Source organism: Schistocerca piceifrons, chromosome 1 (genome assembly GCF_021461385.2).
Source record: "Schistocerca piceifrons isolate TAMUIC-IGC-003096 chromosome 1, iqSchPice1.1, whole genome shotgun sequence".
NCBI classification, from domain to species: Eukaryota; Metazoa; Arthropoda; class Insecta; order Orthoptera; family Acrididae; genus Schistocerca; species Schistocerca piceifrons.
The window spans coordinates 389,523,483-389,550,937 of NC_060138.1; the positions used below are offsets into that span (position 1 = coordinate 389,523,483).

The 27,455-nt window shown below is 44.3% G+C and overlaps 1 protein-coding gene across 1 annotated transcript in view; it reads right to left on the reverse strand.

Annotated features, from left to right (window-relative positions):
• LOC124787095 (sphingomyelin phosphodiesterase 4) overlaps positions 1 to 27,455 on the reverse strand; it is a 205,221-nt gene that overhangs the window by 34,073 nt on the left and 143,693 nt on the right. The window contains exon 12 of the mRNA XM_047254312.1: positions 13,983 to 14,410. Within this exon, the coding sequence (XP_047110268.1) occupies positions 14,003 to 14,410 (408 nt within the window). The 3' untranslated portion in view covers positions 13,983 to 14,002. The remainder of the gene's footprint in view (positions 1 to 13,982; positions 14,411 to 27,455) is intronic.

Genomic DNA, 27,455 nt, shown 5'->3' on the forward strand with positions numbered 1-27,455 from the left:
ACCTGAATTTGAGAAAGAGGGTGCGAAGGTTGTGCAAGTGTTCCTTCGTGCTGCGGCCTGTGACAATTATGTCATCCAGGTAATTAATACAATGAGGAATTGTCGACGTGACATGAAACGCCTGGAAATGCTGCTGGAGGCGATGTTCATATGCGTCCCAATCCTCCGCCGTCTCATCATACGGGAGAAAGGGAGGAGGGAACGGCGCCGGAGCAGACGGCGTGGAGAGCAATGCCGGAAGCACTTGTTTCATGGTGGCCATGAGTTCCGTCTGCTGCGCAACCAAAACTCGCACCAAATCCTCCATGCCGTGGAGAAGCTGCGAAACCGGAACAACGACGCAACACGCGAAAGAACGACCCTACTCGTCGCCAATTGTGTAGTAACACTGTTCACGTTTATGTCGCACTTCACTTAGCGTATACCGGGACTGTGTCCTAGGCATGCCCGATGTTAACTGATTGGGCACAGCCTGTGCTGCCGGAGTTGTTGTTGTTGTTGTTGTTGTCATGCCGGCAGAGATCACGTCCGCATTCTCGCGTGCCCTCTGGTGGACGGGACTCTACTTGCGGCAACTACCGTCCGTGACACGCCGTGCCAATGTGCGCCTCCCGCGATCTTTCTGGTGGCTACTACAGACACCAATTCCTAAGATACAGAGTGAGTATGTCATAGCACCCAAAATGGCTTCCCCATGGCGTTGACTGTAGCTCTTGACTATTTTAAGAATTTTCTGAGTCAACGATAGCTGGAATTCTGGTAGAGCCACAGAAATTTTATTCCAGGTGCTGACATCAAGAGACAGGCAGAGTATGATTATGAACTGTAACTGTCTAACCATTTTGTTTTATAGACTTGAGAATTCTAAATAGGAAGTAAATTCAAACATGAGAGTGTGGGAGATATTTGTGTTAAAACAGGCGAAATACCCTCAAACTTCAGGAAGAATATAATAATTTCAATCCCAAAGAAAGCAGGTGTTGACAGATGTGAAAATGACCGAACTATCAGTTTAATAAGTCAAAACTGTTTAGGCCATGACTCTGTGTCTAATATTTGTGTGTATCTGTTTCATGACACAATGGAACAGGTACTGCTGCTACAACATTGGGTTCAAACTACAAAAGTCCGTCATATGCGAATTTCAGACCAGAGACTCAATGGAAGACAACATATTCAGGCAGGACCTCTAATCAATTATCTTTCTGCATCTTTTATGTCACCAACTTTGTTCTTGTAGTGAGTAGAAGTGGCCTGGACTCTGTTGCTGTCTTATGTAAGGGATAGTTTTCCATTTTTGCTACCATTCTGTACACAAGCTTCTGTAGCGACAGTCTGTGAAGTGCTACGAGATTTTACTTGTGTGTGGAATAGTTACAATTTATTTCATGTGTTGATCAGAACTGTCAAGTTTATGGAACTGCAGTGCAGGATCTAGCTAGATCCTCAGCACCTGTGATTGGTGCCCTTACCAACTACGCAAAAGCTTAGTTTGCTGTCTGATAATATGTCTCATATTGTGCAGGTGTAGTCAACCATGGCACAAGCACAGTCAAATATGGCACAATCACTTTCAACTATGGCACGTGCACAGTCTGAAATCCAGACACAGGTTGACTTAATTCCGCTGATCGTGCAAAATCGAAACGAAATGCAAGAGATGACAGCTGATCTTGTCAGAAAGTGTGATGTGATGTCAAATGAGTTACAAGAATTGCGACAGGCTCATGAGAAATTTCTGATAGAGATTGAAAAGACATGTGATGCTGCTAATGAAATTGTGGATCAACAGAATCAAGTAGAAGAAACAGTTTCTAGCCTCAGCAAAACAGTGCAAAATATTTCCTCAGGACAGGAAGGTAAAATCGAAGAAAATTTTGAGGTACATACGCGTTACTAAATGGCTCTGAGCACTATAGGACTCAACTGCTGTGGTCATAAGTCCCCTAGAACTTAGAACAACTTAAACCTAACTAACCTAAGGACATCACACACATCCATGCCCGAGGCAGGATTCGAACCTGCGACCGTAGCGGTCGTGCGGTTCCAGACTGTAACGCCTTTAACCGCTCGGCCACTCCGGCCAGCACATAAGCGTTACTTTTCGGAGTAGATCAACTGGAGGAAAGGCAAAGGAACAGCATCTGAATCAGGCGATAATAGATCGTGTAATAGGTGCTATCTCATCCTTATCCTCAGACAAATTGCCAGAAGAGAATTTCTTTAAGAAAAGATCAGAAGAGGTTAAGACTCAGGTAGGCTCCAATTTTGTGACATAGAAGGAGCAAGTCAAGGAATCTATTAAGATGACCAAAGGAAAGCTACAAGAGTTTTGAGGGCTGATGAACAGTGGTAGCAAGGTATATCAAACTCCACAACAACAAACTTTGTGCGACAAATCAAGTTACAGATATTAAAATGTGTATTCGTCATACTGCAGTCCCCCATTTAGTCCACAAGAAGCCACTATGGGCCATTACATGTTTCTACACCTAACATCGAAGAGAAAATGCTCCTGTATCAACAATTTCAGATATTTAATCCCGATAAGAGGACTGTAAACCCTGTACAGTTCGTGCGACGGTTCGAGGGAGCTTTACCTTGAAACTGAACTGATGCAGAGAAGATAAGCTATGTATTGGGACATATTCCAGGAGAAAGTGCACAGTGGGCAACCAATGCATGCGAATCTTGTCAGATTTACGATGAATTTGAACAGGTGTTCTTAGCAAAATACTAGTCACATGGAATTCAACAAAGGTTGCGCCAAGAAGTATTTTACCCTCATTCTCATTCAAGCAAGTGACGTTAAGAAACTACTTAGAAAAATATCTTAATAAATGTCGCTACTGGGATGCTCCATTACCACAACAGGATCTATTGAAAATATTAAAAGCTAGATTACCAGTTAGTGTCAGAAATCAGCTATTTATCACTTATAAACTCACATGGGAAGTATTTTATTACATTTTTTAAAAATATATGTTAAAATTTTCACGTGCATTACTTCAAGATCTAATAAAAGTGGTGATTTTTTTTTTTTTTTTTAAATATAGAGGGCTGTGGATTGCTGTGTTATAAAGGTTAAATAACGTGTTTGTATTGGTAGCACTGTCAAAATCAGTATCTTATTGTTTCATAGTATAAACACGCATTGTATGTCAAAGCGCTAATGTTTTTGATGAATAGATTGGTAATCTCTCAAAAAGTAAAGTATGAAGCCAAAATGAAGTGTTTTTAAGAAACGTGGGTTTCAGGGTAATAGATTTCCGAATAAACAGAAACACTGTGTTCAACATGTGGTGTGTGAAGGTAGAGACAATGAAATACAGGCAAACTTATCAGTATCTAGAGAAACACCAATTAGTGCTTTGAAGATTAAAATAAAACGTTGTGATACACAGTTTCCTCAATACTAAAGTGATGTAAATGGTAGGTCAGGTTATATTCTGATAAATTTACACATCATAACAAGATAGATTTACACATCCTAACAAGGGTGTTAAGTGAATGTGTGTGTTGTAAAATACGTGGAGGGCCAGTTAGTCTACATGAAGACAGTGAGGTATCAAATGGACTAGCCAGGAAACTTATCATTAATTGTGCCAGTTGTAAATATATTCATTCATTTTGGAATTTTGATGAGAGTAAAGATAACTATTTTGAAGTAAATGTTAGGTGGTTTTATGGATTGAGGGCTACTTGTAAAGGACACACTGCAGCAGAAACAATGTGTGCCATGATGAATATGTCATGCCAATCTTGTAAATTTGACAAGTATGCAGGATTTATTGGAGCTGCTGTGGAATCTGTTGCATGTGAGTCAATGAAGGGTGCTGCAAACGAAGCTGTTGAAATAAATGATGGCACGACCGACATACCAGTAGCTTTTGATGGCACCTGGCAGAAGTGCGAATACAGTTCTAGAATTCTGTTGCTATGGTGGCGAGTGTGTATGCTGGAAAGGTAACAGATTTCCAGATTTTAACCAAAAATTGTTATAAGTGTAAATCAGGGAATGAAGAAGGGCACATCTGTGACAGAAATTATGAAGGAACAAGTAGTGGTACAGAGGCCTCTGCAGCTATTGAAATTTTTAATCGACCTGTGAACAAAAGTTAAGTGTGTTACATTAAGTTCTTAGACGATGGAGACTCACAATCATAAACAGTGTAGTAGCCACTCAGCCTTATGGTTAGAAGATTATCACAAAACTGGAATGTGTTGGTCATGTCCAGAAGAGGATGGGACCAGGTTGACGAAGTTGAAACAAAGTTTGAGAGACAAGAAACTTTCTGATGGTGAAACCATACGAGGCAGGCTGACAGAAGAAACGATTGATGAACTACAATAGTATTATGGGATGGCCACTAGAAATAATACTGACAATTTGTTGAAAATGAAGCAGATAGTATGGGCTACGTTACCTTCTTCCACAGACTGTCAACTGATGAAAAACCCGTACACCACCTTTGCCTTCCTGAACCTGATTCATGGTGCAATTACTGCAATGCCCAGTACTCATATAGTTCATACAGCCATAAACATTCCATCCCTGCAACAGTCGTGGATATCATAAAACCTATTTACAGAGACCTGGCAAATCCTGAACTACTGAAGAAGTGCCTGACAAAATCCCAATGAGTCATTCAATTACCTTATACGGACTCGCTTACCAAAAAATGTTTTTATTGGAATGAAGACACTAAAGTGGGGGGGGGGGGGGGGTGATCAGTGATACTGTTACTGCTTTTAATGATGGCAACATTGGTAGGATGAAAGTGCTACAGCATACGGCAATCAATCCTGGACCAAACTGCATCAGAGAACTTGAATGGATGGACAAGGTTCCCATTGACAAAGCAGAGTATGCAGCACAGTTGGCCACTAAGGAGTCCAGAAAGAAGAAAAGACTTGGAAAAAGATAAAGAGGACGATATACAGTATGGTGCAGGGTGCTTCAGAGTGACTAAAAATAAAAAATTAAGCACATATTAATTGAGTTACACTCTTTTGAAACTTTAGAAGCCATTCCCGAAAATTCACATTTTCTGTTGCATTTTTCCCTAAATCTCAGAAACCACTTCGAGTAGAGTATTCAAATTTTCAGGAAGTAATAACATACATATCCCGAGTCTACTGAACCAAAATAAGATTATAATGTTATGTATAATTAAAATTATTAAGAATAATGTAAAAAATGGTACACAAAATTTTAACCATGTAATTAAAAAATTGTATTTATGAAAGCAGTGGCTGAAATGCAATTATTGTAGTTCAGTAGAACCAGCACATACAGTTTTAATGTCCTGTAAAAGTTTCATGTAAATGTTACATTGGTTCCTGAAATACAGGGAAGCCAAGTCACTAAATTTAACATTGTCAGGATAAGGTGTTCCAGCTGCCCTTTATGTGTCAGACAAAAATTTCGAGGAATTTTTGTTTGTTAGATTCAACTGACTTCACTGTTGGAAGAACAGTGGAGATGGAAATGGTAGGGGCTTCCAACTGGACAGAAAGAAATTTAACAGAGGCAAATGGAAGTACAATCCAGTCCAACCTAATGACCAACATATGTCAGTTTTGGAACAATAACTTTCTGCAACAGCAACAATAGAATGAACTGCAGTTTCTATGCTGGGAAATTGGCATATGTAGACACCAATAATTACAGAGGTAACAGACGACGCAAAAAGTGGCAGACGCGCATCCAACAGACTAATTGTGACCACCTCGAGTCCCAGAGACGCGGTCAGGGATTCGAATAACGGTCATGACCAGCAACTGCAGATGCTACGGTACAATGATGGAACAGAATTATCACAGGAATTGTGTGAGGATCAGTATGACAAGGTTTGTCCTTTTGTGCAAGTGTCAGAAATCCTTGCCACAATCAAAGGAATTCCAGTCACTGTAACATTAGCCATGGCAGCTTCAGCTAATGTTATAATAAGTGCCTTGTTCCAAAGACTATTGTGAAAAGCAAAAGTACCAATTTTGCCAGTGATAACTGCAGAAATATAGGAGCCTTAAGCACAAGATCCACAAGTGTCAGGATACAGACACAACTGAAGCTGAAATTGGGAAATGCAGCAATTACATGCACAATCCTGGTTGTTGAAAAATCGATCTTTGATTATATCCTGGGCATTAGCATCGTACAAGATATGGATGGAAGCATCAAGTTCTCAGTGAGGAAAGCAACATTTTGTATTGCTCATGCTTTAGTGGAGATTGACTTAATACGGAAGGAAGGAGTACATGAGCAGTACTGCCATGTGGCCCATATAAGCTTGATCATCACAAATAAAAAAGACCGAAAAATGTTTTCCCTGAACACAATGAAAGTATCTACTTATTCAGATCAAGTACTCACGAAATCAAAGGAACCTTTGCACTTCACTAATTCACAAAAGAAGCATTATCAAGCCTCCTATTACCTCATATGGTTGCTTTTGAAGACAAACCTGGAGTCATCAAAGCATGGTGTGTGTCATCTTTATGTTATGCCACATAGTACATACAGTCATAGCTTTTATCCAGTTCTCTGGTGTCTTAAGAAACAAGAGGAAATTATGAAAACTTGTTCATGCCTCAACCAAATTCACTCCTGCTGAGTTGATGTTTAGAAGAAAGGAAAGAAATGAATGCGTAGATAAAACTCCAAAGGCAGATGATACTGACATACCTAGGGAAAAGAAAATAAGACAAGCTCTGGTTAACCTCACTGAGAAGGCCAGGTTCAGAATAAAGGATTATGATAGGAAGCTCCAACGGATGCGGACATTGAGGATTGGTACTGCTGCAAGCACATCTGCAATCCTCATTACTTTCCAAAAATAATGGGAAGTGGCAATTATTATACACTGGACTGTTTATGGAAATGTCTTCCGGGTCTGGTACAATGGCTAGTGCATCCCCCATAGGTGATGCGGTTGCAAGCTGATGTATAAGGGCACACGCGAAACAGCTAGTGGCGTTGGCGTTATAGTATCATCCAAGTTTGACGGTAATATTTCTGAAGTGCAAAGATATGATGAGTGCCTGATGAATATTGTCTACATCACAGATGGCAGCAAAATTCTCTTTTTCAGTGCCTACACTCCACAAACTGGCCAAACAACTTCTGTCAAGGACGCCTTTTGGAGGATGCTTGATGCAAAGCTGAAGTGCCCTCAGAAGATTACATCATTATCACTGGTGATCTGAATGGGCACATGGGGTGCAGAAAGGAAGAACATACTGCTCATGGCCAGCATGGGTTCGGAGAAGAGAATTTGTCAGAACCTCATAATCTGGCAACTGCAAAAACACGGTTCAAAAAGTGTGACTCACATCTAATCTGTTTCTTTGTTTACGAAAGTGCCACTCAGTGACGCTCTGGAGCACATCGGTTCCATTTTCCTGCAAGACATCACAAAGCTCTTCCATGCATGTCTCACCACAAGCTATTTCACGTGGAATGGCAATTTCTACGAACAACTGGAAGGCGTTGCCATGGGTAGTCCCCTTAGTCCAGTGGTGGCCAACTTCTTCATGGAGCATTTCGAAGCACAGGCACTGGACTCGGCGACTTGTAAACAAAAGGTGTGGTACAGGTATGTCGATGATACTTTCGTTGTGTGGAGCCATGGTGAAGAACACCTCGGTGACTTCTTAAGACACTTGAACAGCCTCCACACCAATATTTACCATGGAAGTAGAGAAGGACAATAAACTACCATTTCTAGATGTGCTTGTCAAAAGGGACTGCGAAAATCTGGGACATCGCGTGTACCGAAAACTGACACACAAGGACCGATACCTGCACAAACTATCAAACCACCACCCGAGCCAGAAAAGAGGCATGATTCATATGCTCATAATCCGAGCAGGACGAATATGTGAGCCACAGCACCTCAAATGCGAAATGCAACATCTGGAAAGTGTTCTGAGGAGGAATGGCTACTCCACAAATTATATTAGAAGTGTAACACAGTCAAACACTCGATGAAGTAAGAAATCAGGGAAAGAAATATCGGGTACGGCCTTTCTGCCATACATTCCCAGAGTGATGGACAGAATCGGCCGTGTATTGCACAAACACTGCGTAAAGACAATTTTCAAACCGACAAGGAAAATCAAAGAATGTCTTAGGTCAGCAGAGGATAAAAGGGACCCACTTGCAATGTTGGGAATATACTGCTTACCATGCACATGCGGAAAAGTTTATGTCGGAATGACTGGACGATCAATCAACACTAGGATTAAAGAACATAAGCGACATTGCAGGTCGGGGCAGGTGGAGAAATCGGCCGTGGCAGAGCACGCGCTGAGTGAGACCAACCATGTAATAAAATTCACCAACACGGAAGTTCTGGCTGTAGAGAAGCACAATCACACTCACTTGTTTAGAGAAGCCGTAGAAATACACAAACAGGGGAACAGCTTCAACAAGAAAGAGGAAAGTCTTAAGGTAAACGGATGCTGGCTTCCCGTACTGCAGCGAATGACTGTCACAGGTAGCAAGAGGAGAACCGCACTGGAAATGACCGCGGAGAAGCCCTCGGATGTTGGCCTGCCAGGTACATATAGTCTGCGGCCACAATCTCGGCTCCAGTTCACCACCGGCAATGGAGGGTGAAGCTTTGACAATGCCAGTCACTCGTGCTGGCGAAACGTCAGTAAAATCATCAGACGAATGTTGGCCAAAGAACCTAAGACAGAAGCAAATTGGCAGTTTGTCAACAAGTGGCCATGAAAGCCTTAACAATTTTGTATACAACACACTGATCGCACAGGACCTGCAAGAATCAAATGGTGAAAGTTCAAGGATAAGGAAGCCGACATCATAGCCCGAATTATTTTGTCACCAGTTACCACAGTTGAAGAAAGCTGGGAGAAACTAAAAAGAGTCTGCTCACGAAGTTGCACATGCAATTCTTGGGACAACAAAGCCAGGATTACGGAGGATTGATCGAGATAATGTTTGTATCATGAGTTTCTCGCCGATAAAACACCGGAGCGATGGGATGCATACAGAACAGCCCGAAGAGATGCAAAACAGGTTATAGCAGCAAAATCCTCACGTTATGCTGATCTATACGCACAACTTGACACACGTGAAGGAGAGTGGGTCTTATATCGACTCGCTAAAGAAAGACATCGCAATTCAGAAGATTTTCATTGGTTCTACTGAGTTGGTGATGAGATTGGTAATCTACTAGTTGACTGGAAGAAGGCCAGAGAATGATGGCACAGCTACTTCAAGAAGATCTCAACAGAAGAGTTTCTCATCAACCAGTACCCACCAGCAATGTTGCTGAATGGCCCGTAAGAGAAATTGCAGTCGAAGAGGTCAAGAATGCTTTGAGGAAAATGAAGGATGAGAAAGCCACTGGCCCAGATGATCTTCCAGCAGAGTTATGGTGTTCCTATCATTGGAAGGCAGCCAAATGATTAATGGAAGTCTTCAAGAAGATCATTGACGAGGGAAAAACACCAACTGATTGGCAACAGAAAACCACCATGCCTATCTTTAAGCAGGGAAATCCCACTGAGTGCACCAACTACCCCCCAATTCGAGTTCTCTGCCACGCCATGAAAAACTTTGAGCATGTTCTGGACCAAAAGATCTGTGAGATCACACAGATTTCCATAAACCAAGCTGTATTTGTGAAGAACTGTTGCACAACTGATGCGATTCATGCTGCAAGACTCTTAGTCCAGAAATATCATGAGAAAGCCCAGCTGCTGCACTCAGCATTCCTGGATCTCCAAAAGGCTTTTGATCAGGTGCCACACAGTCTCATCTGGCTAGCACTTCGACAGCAAGATGTGCCAGAGCAGCTTATTAATTGGGTGTAGATAATTTATGCACAGCCAAGAAGTTACATCCGTATAACCTCAGGACTATAGAAGGACTTTCCCATCACAGTCGGTGTCTATCAAGGTTCTTAATTATCACCACTTCTGTTCATTCTCGTAATGGACACCATGACAGCTAACCTGCACTGGCCATTATGTTGATGACGTGTTGTTGGCAGCAGAAAACAAGCTTGATATGCAGAGCCAAATTCAAGAATGGAGTGACCGATTGGCCAAACACAGTTAGCTCCTCAATTTGAAGAAAACCGAGTACATGACATCAGACAGACATGAAATGGGAACTATCACGATTAATGGTGTAGATCTGACTCATGTGAGTAAGTTTAAGTACCTTGGTTCCACGATCACTGTTGACGGGCGACTCACCAAAGAGGTCAACACCAAAACTCAGGCAGCCTGGATGAAGTGGTGAACAACAACCGGAGTCACTAGTGACCGCAGGATGAAAGATAATTTAAAATAAAAAATCCATCGCACAATCATCCGACCAGTTGCCTTGTATGATTGTGAGTGCTGGTCGACTACAGTTGAGACAGAACGCCGCCTAAGTGTAATGGAAACAAAGATATGGTGGACAGTGGGCCTCACTTAGTTATATCACGTTTCCAATGACATCATTAGGAAACAGTTTGGTGTTACACTGGTCCAAGACAAGGTGCGTGAGAGTGGTCTTCAATGGTTTGGGCATGTTTTACGGGCCGGTGATGACTACTGCCAAGGCGGGTTACATACTTGAAGTCGATGGAATTCTAGTCTTGAGAGTTCAAAATAGGAAGTAATTGTGGTAAAATATTGGGGAAGCAACTTCTCTTGCCCAAAAGTTTTTATTCAAGTAAGTAGTATTATTCAAACATAATAATACAACAATATTATAAAAAGGAAAGTTGCTACTCACCATATAGCGGAGATGCTGAGTCACTGAAAGGCAGAGCAGGAAGACTGTCACAAATAAAGCTTTCGGCCCCTAAGGCCTTTGTCAAAAATAAGACACACCCTGTGTGTGTGTGTGTGTGTGTGTGTGTGTGTGTGTGTGTGTGTGTGCGTGTCTCCACTGTCTATTTTTGATAAACCCCATATGGGTCCAAAGCTTTGTTTGTGACAGTCTTTTTGTTGTGCCTATCTGTGACTCTACATCTTCGGTGAGTAGGAACTTTCCTTTTCATAACATTGTTACATTCCATTCTGGATTTTCCATTGTTCAGTCATAATAATTTCACTCCAATTTAATGAGGAAAATCATTAAAACAGACAGCATGTTCACTGTTACTACATGCACCATGCGTGTGTCTGACTAACAGTCACTCCTCACCAGGTGTAGTTCATCGAGAATTTCGGGGTAAAGTCTAGAGACGCTCGTATTTCCACTGTCTTGAAAACGCGTTATTTTAAAGATGAGTGTGTGAAAGTGGAACTGTGTCTACTGCACCACGATTGTGTGTGTGGAGGACTGGCGTGTATTGGGCGGTTGATGGGCGCGAGCAGGTAGCCACAGCACTTGCCTCGGAAGTTACACACCCAGCACAAGCAGCAAATGTGACGTATTCCATGACGGTGCTACGTAAGTCATTATTGAGAACAGTTGAATGCTGTTAAAGAAAAGAAAAAACATTTACTTATTCACTTACTTTCGTGAGGTCCAGATGGTGGACTTGCTAGAGCTTTCTAGTTTGTATTTGTTATGAAGTATGTAAGAGTATCTGTCGGATCGGTAATTGTTGGGCTTACAAAAAAATGAATCAGTTACATGGTGTCTTGTTTGTGGAAGTGAAAATATAGTGAGATTGGTTTAAAAGTATCCTGAGTGTACGGAGTTATTTTAAGAGTATAAAAAGTTCCTCCAAAACAGCACCTTATCTTCAGAGAAGAAGTTGGGCAGGCAATTGCAGCCGGCTATCCTGAAAGGAAGATCGGTGAAACAACTCCGTGTAAGCTCAATAATAAAGTGGGAGTGTGAGTTTGGCACACTAGCACCACACTGCTCCCTCCAGTCGCCGGAAACCACAAGACAGGTGATGCCGCTATTGCGTGGACGGGTTTATGTCGATAGTAGGTCGGTGGTAATCAGTGTATTTCAGTAACTGAGAAGCATTAAGATCAAAGAATAGATTAGCAAAATATCAATTGCAAAGCCATTGTTGAACCTCTGCAATTTCAATGTCATGCGATTATAAGAATAGAAATTTATGTTTTAATTATATATATCATTATGTAACCATTTTCTTTACAGTCACTCGACATGAAATGGTAGAGCTTACTCCATTCTTTCTGCACCACTCTTCTTGACATATAAGCGATCACCTCTATTGTTGTTGTTGCGATCTTCAGTCCTGAGACTGGTTTGATGCAGCCCTCCATGCTACTCTATCCTGTGCAAGCTTCTTCGTCTCCCAGTACTTACTGCAACCTACATCCATCTGAATCTGCTTAGTGTATTGATCTCTTGGTCTCCCTCTACGATTTTTACCCTCCACGCTGCCCTCCAATGCTAAATTTGTGATCCCTTGATGCCTCAAAACATGTCCTACCAACCGATCCCTTCTTCTAGTCAAGTTGTGCCACAAACTTCTCTTCTCCCCAATCCTATTCAATACCTCCTCATTAGTTACGTGATCTACCCACCTTATCTTCAGCATTCTTCTGTAGCACCAAATTTCGAAAGCTTCTATTCTCTTCTTGTCCAAACTGGTAATCGTCCATGTTTCACTTCCATACATGGCTACACTCCATACAAATACTTTCAGAAACGACTTCCTGACACTTAAATCTATACTCGATGTTAACAAATTTCTCTTCTTCACAAACGATTTCCTTGCCATTGCCAGTCTACATTTTATATCCTCTCTACTTCGACCATCATCAGTTATTTTGCTCCCTAAATAGCAAAACTCCTTTACTACTTTAAGTGTCTCATTTCCTAATCTAATCCCCTCAGCATCACCCGATTTAATTTGACTACATTCCATTATCCTCGTTTTGCTTTTGTTGATGTTCATCTTATATCGTCCTTTCAAGACACTGTCCATTCCGTTCAACTGCTCTTCCAAGTCCTTTGCTGTCTCTGACAGAATTACAATGTCATCAGCAAACCTCAAAGTTTTTACTACTTCTCCATGAATTTTAATACCTACTCCGAATTTTTCTTTTGTTTCCTTTACTGCTTGCTCAATATACAGATTGAATAACATCGGGGAGAGGCTACAACCCTGTCTCACTCCTTTCCCAACCACTGCTTCCCTTTCATGCCCCTCGACTCTTATAACTGCCATCTGGTTTCTGTACAAATTGTAAATAGCCTTTCGCTCCCTGTATTTTACCCCTGCCACCTTCAGAATTTGAAAGAGAGTATTCCAGTTAATGTTGTCAAAAGCTTTCTCTAAGTCTACAAATGCTAGAAACGTAGGTTTGCCTTTTCTTAATCTTTCTTCTAAGATAGGTCGTAAGGTTAGTATTGCCTCACGTGTTCCAACATTTCTACGGAATCCAAACTAATCCTCCCCGAGGTCCGCTTCTACCAGTTTTTCCATTCGTCTGTAAAGAATTCACGTTAGTATTTTGCAGCTGTGACTTATTAAACTGATAGTTCTGTAATTTTCACATCTGTCAACACCTGCTTTCTTTGGGATTGGAATTATTACATTCTTCTTGAAGTCTGTGGGTATTTCGCCTGTGTCATACATCCTGCTCACCAGATGGTAGAGTTTTGTCATGACTGGCTTTCCCAAGGCCATCAGTAGTTCTAATGGAATGTTGTCTACTCCCGGGGCCTTGTTTCGACTCAGGTCTTTCAGTGCTCTGTCAAACTCTTCATGCAGTATCTTATCTCCCATTTCATCTTCATCTACATCCTCTTCCATTTCCATAATATTGTCCTCAAGTACATCGCCCTTGTATAAACCCTCTATATACTCCTTCCACCTTTCTGCCTTCCTTTCTTTGCTTAGAACTGGGTTGCCATATGAGCTCTTGATATTCATACAAGCGGTATGAATATCACCTCTACAACACCTAAAATAAACTGGAGATTCTATAAATTTCAGCTCAAACACACAATAATCTCGACTGAATCCAAGTCTCAGAGTATGACAATATATAAATAACACAGACTAAATATTTACCTTAAAATTTTGTGTCAATGTTATGGGGATACATCAGGTGCTCCATCAGGAGCATTCAACAAATCTGGTGAATGGCGACTGATATTGCTGACTGTATTCCTGTTTTCTGTTGGAGACGATAATGCTGCTCGCAGTAGGACCAGTAAAATCCACATGATAAACACCATAACAGGAAAAGTGAGCAGATGATATCCACGTAACCTGAAGGCTAGCGCCCCCACAGAAATCCAGATCACAAGTTCTCGACTTCCTAGGCGTCGAAGACTGAGTCGTGGTGGTAGCTGCTGTGTAACAAGAACAGGGAACCGACGAGATCCAGAAGTGTTACGTTCATAAGAGTGAATGGTTTGAGGTGGCAACAGTACTCGCTGCATCACTCTGCCTACAACACTAGGCCTCCGGTACAGTTCTGCTAACTCTGATCCATACTGGAAACATAAAAATGCATTTATGTTTTATCACAAGTGATAACAGAAAATGTAAGTCATAATAGTTACTATTTACATATATATCATTTATCTATACATCGTGTAGAAGTTACATTTGTTATTTTACGTAAGAGGCAGAGTGATTCTAACAGCTGTATGCACACACAACATTCTAATATTCTATTGGCCTTTGGAAAAGAATGGCAGATGTAAGTCATCAAATAATCAGATGATACAAATGTTTCTACAATTTCACCTTTAGATCTGTAATATAACAAACAGGGTATGAGACTGCATATCTCAGATCGTGGAAACACACTAATTAAAATACGCTTCCTAGATAACCATTATTCATGAAAGACAGAGCAAAGGAGTGAAGTATTCAGCTATAAAAATCCTTAACTAATTACACAGTAATGTGAAGAATCTAATACACTAAAGGTCATTAAAATTGTGACAAAATGGAGGCAGCATGCAATGAACCTCAAACTGGCATGAAGCTTACTGCAAGCTACAATATGCAAATGATTAGCATTTGAGTGCAGCCACACAGAGTAGGTTGGAGTATGGTGCACCCGAAACTGAACTTATATTTAATTTATTTATTCAAGTTATTAAGAACAACCATTCAATCTCCTACTAATACACAATAGTGTGCGGCGCTGAGACACTTAACTCATCTTTTATTCTGTTGTTCGAAGAAATATTCTGTAAATTTGTGACTCTGAAGCCCTAACACCAACTCCATGTGACCATCAGCCATCAAGTGATCAGTGTAAACCACTTCATGGCCCCGGTAAATGTTGAGAATCGAGAGGGAGAGATAGCGGAGAGCTGCAGGGTTAACGGAGTCCTTAGGGCCATGCGAAAGGTCCAGAAGAATCGGTGGCCTAGGTGTACACCATGGAGGTGTACATGAATGGAACTCGAGGAGAGATGGTAATGGGAAGGACTCCAGTTCAGACAGAAGGGACCGGATGTGAACTGCAATTGTATGCCCTGACCTGGGCCGCCAATGGGGGAGATGAACTGCCGTGGTTGGGAAAAGAAGACGGTAATTCGGATTCACAGGAGAACTACGAACGTGTGCAACGTAACTGGCAAACAGTTGTGCACACCTAGCCTTCAATGGAGGGACTCCGGTCTCCACCAGGACACTGGTCACCGGACTCATTCTAAAAGCTCCCGTCACTAGGCTAATGCCACAGTGGTGCCCTGGGGCAAGTAAACGCAACGTTGAGGACATCGCCAAACTGTAAACCAGACTCCCTTAGTCAAGACGAGTTAGAACAAGGGCTCTGTAGAGCTGCAGCAGCATAGAGGGATCTGCACCCCAGTTGGTGTTGCTCAGGCAGCAGAGGGCATTGAGGTGCTGCCAGAAGCTCCCGTCACTAGGCTAATGCCACAGTGGTGCGCTGGGGCAAGTAAACGCAATGTTGAGGGCATCGCCAAACTGTAAACCAGGCTCCCTTAGTCAAGGCGAGTTAGAAAAAGGGCTCTGTAGAGCTGCAGCAGCATAGAGGGATCTGCACCCCAGTTGGTGTTGCTCAGGCAGCAGAGGGCATTGAGGTGCTGCCAGAAGCTCCCGTCACTAGGCTAATGCCACAGTGGTGCGCTGGGGCAAGTAAACGCAATGTTGAGGGCATCGCCAAACTGTAAACCAGGCTCCCTTAGTCAAGGCGAGTTAGAAAAAGGGCTCTGTAGAGCTGCAGCAGCATAGAGGGATCTGCACCCCAGTTGGTGTTGCTCAGGCAGCAGAGGGCATTGAGGTGCTGCCAGCAAGTTGACAAAGGTGAGATAGCCAAGTCAATCGGGCATCGAAAACCAGTCCTAAGAATAGATATGTCTCCACTACAGTGAGTGGATCATCATTAAGGTAAAGTTCTGGTTCTGGATGAACGGCGTGACACCGACAGAAATGCACAAGACACAACTTCGCGGCTGAAAACTGGAAGCCGTGGGCTAGAGCCCATGACTGCACCTTGTGGATGGCTCTCTATAGGTGCTGCTGGGCAACACTAGTACTGGAGGAGTGGTACAAAATGCATCTACATACAGAGAAGGTGAGACCGATGGCCAGACAGCTGCTCCTAGACCGTTAATGGCCACTAAAAATAGAGATACACTCATTACAGAGCCCTGCGGGACCCCGTTTTCTGGATATGGGGGGAACTATGGGAGGCACGGAAAGTATGGAGCGATAGGAAATTTTGGATAAAAATCGAGAGCAGGCCCTGGAGACCCCACTCATATAATGTGGCAAAGATATGATGTTGCCAAGTCATGTCATAAGCTTTTCGTAAATCAAAAAAGACAGCAGCCAGGTGTTGGTGTCTGGAAAAGGCTGCTCGGATGGCAGACTAGAGGGACACTAGATTATCAATGGCAGAGCAACCCTGGCGGAAACCACCCTGGCATGGAGCCAGTTGGCCATGTGACTCCAGGATGTAGCACAACTGCCATCTTATCATACGTTCTAACAGCTTACAAAGAACGTTGGTGAGGCTCATGGGCCGATAGCTATCCACATCAAACAGGTTTTTACTGGGTTTGAACACTGGAATGATGGTGCTCTCCCGCCATTGCGATGGAAAGATGCCTTCGCACCAGATCCGGTTGAAGATGATGAGGAGATGTCGCTTGTAGTCGGACAAGAGATGTTTCATCATCTGACTCTGGACCCGATCTGGCCCAGGAGCTGTGTCAGGTCAATGTGCAAGGACGTTGAGGAGCTCCCACTCCGTAAATGGAGCATTATAGGGTTCACTGTGATGTTCTGTGAATGAGAGGGCTTTCCTTTCCATCCACTGTTTGAGGGTGCAAAATGGTCGGGGATATTCTGACCCGGAGGCTCGAGCATAATGTTCAGCAAAGAGCTCGGCAATTGTGTTTGTGTCGATAGATAACACGCCATTGATGCTAATGCCAGTAACACCTATCGGGGTCTGGTACCTACAAACACGTCTGATCTTCGTCCAGACTTTGGAAGGTGACATATGGCACCCAATGGTCGAGACGTACCTCTCCCAACACTCCTGTTTCCATCTTTACATAAGCTGGAAAATGCAGCCATGGAGCCGTTTAAAAGCTATTAGGTGCTCTAGGGAAGGGTGCCACTTATGTCGCTGTAGAGCTCGCTGACACTCTTTAATGGCCGCAGCAATTTCCAGCGACCGCCAAGGTACTGACTTTCGCCGGGGACATGGTAAAGAACAAGAGATCGCATTTTCCGCTGCAGAAACGATCGTTCTAGTGACCTCCTCAACTACCATATCGATGGTACCATAAGGAGGAGATTCAACAGTGACAGTAGAGGTGCAAGTGTCCCAGTCTGCCTTGTTTAAAGCCCATCTTGATACATGTCCAGGGGAATAGTGCTGGGGAGTGACAGGAAGATGGGAAAGTGGTCACTACCACACAAGTAATCGTGGCCTCTCCAGTGAACAGATGGGAGAAGTCCTGGGCTGCAGAGGGATAAATCAATGGCCGAGTAAGTGCCATGAACCACACTGAAATGTGTGCAGGCTCCAGTATTTAAGAGGCAGAGGTCAAGTTGAGACAGGGAAGCTTCAACATCTCTACCTCAACCAGTAAGCACAGTGCCACTCCACAGAATGTTATAGGTGTTAAAATCTCCCAAAAGTGTGAAAGGTTTAGGGAGTTGATGAATCAGTACTGCAGGGGTACTGCACCATCTGGAGAAAGACATACATTGCAGACAGTTATTTCCTGCATTGTCCTTATCCTGACAGCCACAGCTTTAAGAGGGGTTTGAAGGGGCACAGGTTCACTGCATACCGAGTTCAGGACACAGACACAAACTCCACCCGACAAGCTATTATAGTTGCTACGGTTTTTGTAACATCCCCTACAGCCGCGAAGGGCAGGGGTCTGCATTGTCGGGAACCAGGTTTCCTGGAGGGCAATGCAGAAAGCAGGTGTAAGGCTTAAGAGTTGCCGTAGCTCAGCCAGGTGGTGAAAAAAACCGCCGCAATTCCACTGGAGGATGATGGGATTGTGAGACTGAGAGGCACGAAACAGTCAATGAGGCAGTTTACGCTTCAGGGTTGCCTCCTACCACCGACTGAGTGTTTGTGTCCATTTGTACTGTGGATGAGGCATCAGTGAGATCCATATCCTCAGGGGATACTGAGATCTCCACCTCACCCGCAGGTGCAGGATTGGTAGGGAGTGGTGATGTTAGGGCCACTGGAGAGTTGTTTTCCTCAGCGGACTTCTTTGTTTGCTTGCCCTCTCGCTTCTCTTTAGGGGCTTGCTGGGAGGACTTATCCGAAGTAGCTTCAGGCACGGAGGTAGACCGTGAAGCTCTTTGTCCAGCAGTTTTTGGCTCGTTTAGCCACTGGCGAGTGTTCGCTGTGGCATTAGTGGAGACCTTGGGAGAGAGAGTCCCAAGGGACCCCTTCCGCATGAGGAGAGCCAAGGAGGCTGTTGCTTCTCCAGCTGGGGGGAGGGGATCGATATCCCCTGCGTTTGTGGGGCCTTGCTTCCGAAGTAGGTACTCTGGAAGCAATGGAAGGAAATTTTCCCCCTACCGCCCAGGGGTGGATGTATTCTGAAGGCCTGGAGGGCCCACTTTTCTTGGCACAGAATGTGGTACAACTAGTATTTGTGGTGGCGATGGTACTGTAGCTGCAGCGTATGTGGAAGTCAATTGAACGGGGTGCAATTGTTCAAATTTATGTTCAGCCTCTTGGTAAATCAACGGGTCCAGGGTCTTGTTCTCCATGATTTTCCACTCCTTTTGGAGTACTGTGCAGTCTGGCGAGCAGGAGGAGTGCTGCTCTCTGCGGTTGATTCAAGTGGGAGGAGGTCCACAGGGAGTATCTGGATGCAGTGGAAGTTCGCAGTCTTGACATGTGGCGTTGGCAATGCAGCGGGAAGACATGTGCCCAAATTTCCAGCACTTAAAGCACCGCAAAGGCGGAGGGATGTACGGTTTAACGTCACAGTGGTAAACCATCACCTTGACCTTTTTAGGCAATGAATCACCCTCAAAGGCCAAGATGAAGGCACCAGTAGCAACCCTGTTGTCTTCGGGTCCCCTGTAAACGCGCTGGATGAAATGAACACCCCGCCGTTCTAGATTGGCGCGGAGCTCATCGTCAGACTGCAAGAGGAGGTCGCAATGGAAAAATAATTCCCTGGACCATGTTGAGGCTTTTATGGGGAGTGACGGAGACAGGAATATCACCCAGCTGGTCACAAGTGAGTAACGCCCGTGATTGGGCTGGGGATGCTGTAGGAATCAAGACTGCACTGCTTCTCATCTTGAACAGCACTGTCACTTCCCCAAACTTATCCTCAAGATGTTCAACAAAAATCTGAGGGTTCATAGGTAGAAAGGAGTCCCATCCATTCTGCTACAGACTGAATACCAAGGCGAATATGGCTCTCTTCTTTCTGCAGCTCTATGTTTTTCCCATGGTGTAGAGAGGGAGGGAAATGATTTAGGGTCATATCTGTCAGCATTGTACTCCATCTTGCCCTTCTTAAAGACTGCTGGTGCCGTATGCTCACCAGGAAGAGATTACTTAGTCCATTTCATTGTTGGTCATCCGCCCTGATACCACCCACTCTGATCAAGGGCTCCCCCCACGGGTGCCAGCCAGCCACAGCAAAGGGCACCTGGCATGATGGCCATTGCTGGTAGTCCTGATGCCCCAGGAAGACTAGCATATACTCCTTTGCATACATGGGGAGTTTACCACTCAGGCATCAGCAGTGCAAACCCTGGGTTGTCAGGGGGGCTACCATCAAATGGGTACATGACGGCCCCACAACAATGGTCTGGTTACCATGCTGAAAATTGGGCACAGAGAAATCCAATAGTCACGGGGGCGAAAGAGGACAGGAGACAATGGAAGAAGATGACATATCGCGGAAAGTGTCCTCGCCCAAATAGTTGAACCGCAGGTGGAGATGCAATGCCATGACAAGACGTTCAGGAGATCGAATCTAAGGGAACTATGGATAACTTATGCACCAGGTAAGGCATCCTTCCCCTTATGGCCCGCACTTCTGTAGAATTTGGAAAGTGGCAGGTGAAACCATAAAATGAGACCTGAACGTACAGGGCCTAAAAGTGTGAGATTACTTTTAGTCGCCTCTTACGACAAGCAGGGATACCTCGGACCTATTCTAACTCCCGGACCCGTATGGGGGTTGGACAATGGTATGAACTGGAAGAGGCAGGGTTCAATGTTGGAATTAGGGTGGTTTTGGTTGGAGGGATTGGCAGCAAAGAAGTGCTTCCATTGCAGGGAGTGGGGAAAGGAGAGTAGGCCTTTGACAAGTCTACCATAGTGAGATTTTCACTCAGCAGCGGAGTGTGCGCTGATATGAAACTTCCGGGCAGATTAAAACTGTGTGCCGGACCGGCACACAGTTTTAATCTGCCAGGAAGTTTCAAGTCTACCATGGCTAAATTTGGATGTAGGGCAAAAGCCAGGATTTGGTGGAGGGTTCGTAGGGAGTTTTGGGGGGGGGGGGGGGGGGGGTATGGCAAGTTGGAAATATCAGCTAGGCAGTGTTTAGCTGCTATGAAGGGTGTGTGAGGAGCAACACTGTGGGTACGATAGGTGTTGGATAGTGGTGCCCCAAGGCAGCAGTAGGTTGGATAATTTATGGAGGTGATGTCTGGGATGCTTCTCCAGGTGCCGGTGAGCAAGGGATTCAATTTCAGAGATGCAATGTCAAGAGTAGGGATTGCAGAGTAGCAGTATCTTTGCAGAGGAAGCAGAGGTGGTTTTGGAATGCCTGTGCCATGGAGATATGTTTTTGCAGTACCAGATCTGCAAGGGCCAGGAACAGGCGGAAACTGGAAAGACGTGGATAAATGTGAAAGGAGGGATTGGATCCAGATAAAGGCTGTTGGGGGGATTCCATGGTTTAGGCAGCACTTGAGAAACAGGATGTAGGACTGGGTTTTGGACAGGGAAAGGGGTACTTTTCTAAACTGGTGCAGGAAGTTGGAGCAAGCATCCATTGTGGCAAGAATGGTGCAAAGGAAAAGGGAATAACACAAAAATGTGCAAAATAGGTGTTGATAGTTGTGAGAGGTGCTGGATAAGCAAATAGACATATAAAAATGCATAAAAAATATGTAAAGACGCGCAGAAGCAGGCATCAATATACAAAAATAGGCACAAATGCGTGAAACTGTGTGAAACCACATAAAACTGCGCACAAATACATTAAAAACATGGGCAAAAAGGTACGATGAGGTATGGGAGTGTGTGTGTGTTGCAATAAGTGAAGAGATTGGGGGGGGGGGTGGGGGTGGGGGTGGGGGGCAGGGGTGTTTATGTTGAGGATTGAAAGTACATGTGGCAAGGGCAAGGTTGGAAAATGAAAGTCTAAAGTACGTCAGGATGAGGCATGAAGTGGGATCAATAGGAATAAATGTAATTAACTAACAAAGGAAAAAAATATGTGGCATTAGATGCTGCATCAATAATCCACGCGGTCACAAGGTCTGTGTTGTGAATGGACAGTCATTGATACAGTGTGGCTCGGAAGTAGATGCGGCTTGCAAGGTGGTGAATAAACACACGAAAGAATGGACACTAAGGATGTTTGGTTAGCGGAGCACTCAACTGCGCAGTTATAAGTGCAGACAGACACTAAGAAGAGTAATGCTATAGAGAAGAGCAACAAAAGAAAACATCTCAGGGTTGTAGGGTGGAAGAAAGCCATTTAGCAATAATCAAACAATGGAAACTCCAGGTAGGAATATCAACAATGTAGGAAAAAATACATTGCTACTTACTGTAAAGAAGACACCTGAAGTTGCATACAGGCACAATTAAAAGACACTCACATAAAGCTTTTGGCCACAGCCTTCATCAGTAAAGACACACGCACACGCACTATTGCTAACTCCAACAGCTTGGGCATGAATGCAACATCACTTGGGATGTAAACAAAAATCTGGAGGGCTTGGTAAAGGGGAAGGGGCAGTGGTGTATGGGTGGGGAGAGAGAGACGAATGCTCCTTGCAACTTGACATGTCTTCTTTATGGTAAGTAGCAATCTTTCTTTTCCTACATTTCTACCTGGAATTACCATTGTTGGATTTTTGCTGAATGGCTTTCTTCCATTCTACAACCCTGTATGTTTTCTTTTTTTACTCTTCTCTAAAGCATTACTCTTCTTAGCGTTCATTCTTTCTCTTCTTTCCTGTGTTTATCCACTGCCTTCAAAACCACATCTCCTTCCGAACCACATTGTATCAACAACTGTTCACACACAAAATAGACTTCGTGACTGTGAAGATTGTCGATGCAATACCTTATGCCCCAGATTCTTTCCTCAGATAGTTAATTACATTCATTCCTATCAATCCCACTTCATCCCACATCCAGACCTACTTTAGAGTTTTGTTTTCCACAGCTGCCCGTGCAATACGAACCTTTGATTCTCGAGCTAACCCATATCCCCCGCCCCCTCCTCCTCCTCCTCGCTTCACTCATTGAAACAAACACACACACACACACACACACACACACACACACTCACTCACACTCACTCTCCCATACCTCATCATTTCTTTTCATCCCTGTTTCTTTATATTTTTAACGTATTTGTGGGTAGCTTAACTATGTTTCACATATTTTGTGTATTTTAACATATTTTTACATATTTGTGCATTATGTGCTTGTTTCCGTGTGTCTTTACTTATCCCGCTCCTCTCACAAGCATCAACACCCATTTTGCCCATTTTAGGGTCATTCCCCTTTCCTTTGCACCATTCCTGCCACAATGGACGCTTGCTCCAACTTTCGGCACCAGTTTAGAAAATTATCCCTTTCCCTAGCCAAAACCCAGTCCCACATCCTGTTTCTCAAATGCTGCCTAAACTATGGAATCACCTCAAATGGCCTTTCTATGGATCCAACCCCTCCTTTCACGGAGATCTACATCTTTCCAGATTCTGCCAGTTCCTGACCCTTGCAGATCTGGTGCTGCAAGAACACATCTCCATGGCACAGGCATCCCAGAACCACCTCTGCTCCCTCTGCAAGATACTGCTACTCTACAACTCTATACATCACATCTCTAAAGTTGAATCCCTTGCTCACCAGCACCTGGAGGAGCATTCCTGACACCACCTCCATAAATTATCCAACCTACTGACATTCTACTGCCGTCTCGGGGCACCACTACCCAAACCTATCAGACCTACAGTGTTCCTCCTCATACACCCCTCATAGCAGCTAAAGCCTGCCTAGCTTACCTTTTCAAATTGTCACATAGCCGAAAACTCCCTATCAACCCTCCACCAAAATCCACAGGCAAAACATTCCCATAACACTGTGGTTAACCTTTCCACCAAAACCCTCAGCTCCATAAATGTTTCAGTCTTATCCAAAGGCCTCACCTTTGACCCAACACACAAAATTAAACACGGTGGGCTTGTCAAAGAACTACTCTCCTCCTCTCGATCCCTGCAATGGAAGCACTTCTTTGCCACCAACCCCTCCAACCAAAACTGCCCTAATTCCAACACAGAACCCTACCTCTTCCAGTTCGTACCACCATGCCACCATGATCTCCCCCTCGCACCTAACCATCCTTGGCCGCCTTACCTCCAACTTAGCCTCACCACCTTTCCCCAGGTCTCTTTCTCAGAACACCAACCTAACAGTAGAAGAAAGAACAGCCAGACACAACTTCAAAACAAATCCTGACCTAATCATCCTACCTGAAACAAAGGTTCCACCACTGTTTTTAAGAATCGCAGTGACTGACTGGCAGAAGGCCTCCGCCAATTGTCTCGCAGTGACTACCTGGCAGAAGGCTTCTGCCAATTGTCTGACTCCTCCACCTATAAATTTTGCCAGAGTGATCCCATCCCAGAAGCACAACACTAACTCCAATCTCTGCTGTGTTTTGTTTTGCTTTCGCTTGCAAAACACAACTAGGATCATAAGCGCCCAAACTCCAAACTCAGCTTAAAGCATTAGGCCCTTCCCAGAACATCTCCCCTGAATCAACTCCCCTCCTTGACACTGTGATAGCCTGTACACCCACCTTCTACATGCTCCCCAAAATCAACAAACCCAACAATAATGGACGCCCCAATGTGGCTGGTTACTGTGCTCCTACTGAAAGAATGTCGGCACTCACTGACCAACACCTCCAACCGATTGCCTGTAATCTAGCCTCCCATGTCAGACACCAACCACTTCCTGCACCAACTCTCCACAATCGCCATCCCTTTACCTCCGGATCCCTACTGGTTACTGTTGACCCACCTTCCTATACACCAACGTCCCTCACGCTCATGGTCTAACCGCTATTGAACACTACCTTTATCAATGTCCTTCAGTCTCTTAACACACTGCCTCATTCTTCATACTCTTCATTAACTTTATCCTAACCCACAATTACTTCTCATGTGAAGGGAGAGTATATAAACAAATCCACAGCACAGCCATGGGCACTCGCATGGCACCGTCCTATGCCAATCTTTTTGTGGGCCATCTGTCATCTAGAGGAGGCCTTCCTAGCCTCCCAAAACACCAAACCCCTAGTCTGCTTCAGGTTCATTGATGATATCTTCAAGATCTGGACACAGGACCAAGACACCCTATCTTCATTCCTACATAACCTCAACACCTTCTCTTCCATCTGCTTTACATGGTCCTCCTCAATCCAGCGTGCCATTTTCCTAGATGTTAACCACCTCCTCTCTGATGGCTCCATCCGCACCTCTGTCCACATTAAACCAACCAACCACTAACAGCACCTGCATTTTGGCAGCTGCCACCCCTTTCACACCAAGAAATCCCTAACATATAGCATGGCCACCTGTGGTGCAGTGACAAAAACTCCTTTGGTCAGTATGCTGAGTATCTCACGAAGACCTTCACTGACAGACACTATCCCCTAGAGATAGTCCACAAACAGATCTCCCATGCCATTTCCCCTCACAAGCCCCAATCCTCGCATCACCCCCACAAACCAGCCACAAAGAAATATCCCCTTCAGCACCCACTACTACCCCAGACTGGAACAACTGAACCACATCCTTTGGCAGAGCTTTGATTACCAACCATCATGCTCTGAAATGAGGGACATCCTACCCAACATACTTGCCACCCCACCTAAAGTAGTGTTCTGTTGTCCACCTAACCTCTACAACAACCTAGTCAATCCCTAAGCCACTCCAAATTCCAACCCCTTGCCACAGTGATCATATCCCAGTGGGAGGTCCAGTTGCAAAACTTGCTCAATCCACCCACCCAGCATTTCCTATACCAGTCCTGTCACAGGTTTATCTTAGCCCATCAAGCAGCCAGGGCACCTGTGAAAGCACCCATGTCATTTATTAGCTCTGCTGCAATCATTGCACAGCTTTTTTTTATATTGGTATGACAACCAACCAACTGCCCACCAAACAGCCGACACAAAATTGTGGCCAAGAGCAAAGTAGACCACCCTTGGCACAACATGCAGCTGAACATAACAAACTTTATTTCAATGGCTGCTTCACAACCCAAGCCATCTGGATCCTTCCCTCCACCATCAGTTTTTCTGAACTGCTCAGGTGGGAGTTACACTCACAACACATTTTCTGCTCTCATGATTATCCCGGCCTCAACCTGCAGTAACATACTGTCTCCACATCCTCCACCCAACAATTTCTACCCCCTCTGCCCTACCATCTCATCCCCATTCTCATCTACCACCCTGATTATTTGCAGACCTCTGCCAACGTATCTGTGCGTCATTCCTCACTTCTCTCCTTTTTTTGTTTCTTTTTTCCCCACCTCCCTGACCCACAACCTCCTGATACTGCAATTGGAATTGACAGATTCAGAAGGGCCATATTCATATTCAACACCAAAAATCTTGAGTCACAAAATGGGCTTGTTTGCTGGAAGACAGTTAAATATCCACATGGATAGTGTAATGACGTATGGGCACTACAGACAGTTAAGTTACCATATCAGACCATGACTGTCTTCACAAGTTGCAAAATGAGAGCAACACACCAAAAAAAGTTTTGCATCACCATGGTCCCGGAACCTGTGCAGAAAACTGGAATAGATAACATAAACATCATTTCAGTCCTTTTTATTGCTCAGGAAAGCCACAAATTGCATGTTGTACCACCATACAGCGAAACCTTCAGAGGTGGTGGTCCAGATTGCTGTACACACCAGTACCTCTACTACCCAGAGCATGCCCTCTTGCATTGATGTATGCCTGTATTCGTCGTGGGATACTATCCACAAGTTCATCAAGGCACTGTTGATCGAGACTGTCCCACCCCTCAACAGTAATTCGGCATAGATCCCTCAGAGTTGTTGGTGAGTCACGTCGTAAATAAATAGTCCTTTTCAGTCTATGCCGGGCGTGATCGATAGGGTTCATGTCTGGAGAACTTGCTGGCCACTCTAGTCGAGCGATGTCATTATCCTAAAAGAAGTCATTCACAAGATGTACACGATGGGGGTACAAATTGTTGTCTATGAAGATGAATGCCTCACCAATATGCTGCCAATGTGGTTGCACTATCGGTCAGAGGATGGCATTCATGCATTGTACAGCCATTATGACGCCTTCCATGACCACCAGTAGCATATGTCGCCCCACATAATGCCACTCCAAAACATCAGGGTACCTCCACCTTGCTGCACTCGCTGGACAGTGTGCCTAAGGCGTTCAGCCTGACCAGGTTGCCTGCAAACACGTCTCAGATGATCGTCTGGTTGAAGGCATATGCACTCATCGATGAAGAGAACATGATGCCAGTCCTGAGCAGTCCATTCACATGTTGTTGGGCTCATCTGTACCACACTGCATGGTGTTGTGGTTGCCAAGATGGACCTCGCCATGGACTTTGGGAGTGAAATAGCACATCATGAAGCCTACTGCGCACAGTTTGAGTCGTAACATGACGTCCTGTGGCTGCACGAAAAGCATTAATCAACATGTCAACATGCTGTTGGGGTTAATCCGAGCCATAATCCGTAGGCAGCAGTCATCCACTGCAGTTGTGGCCCTTGGGCAGCTT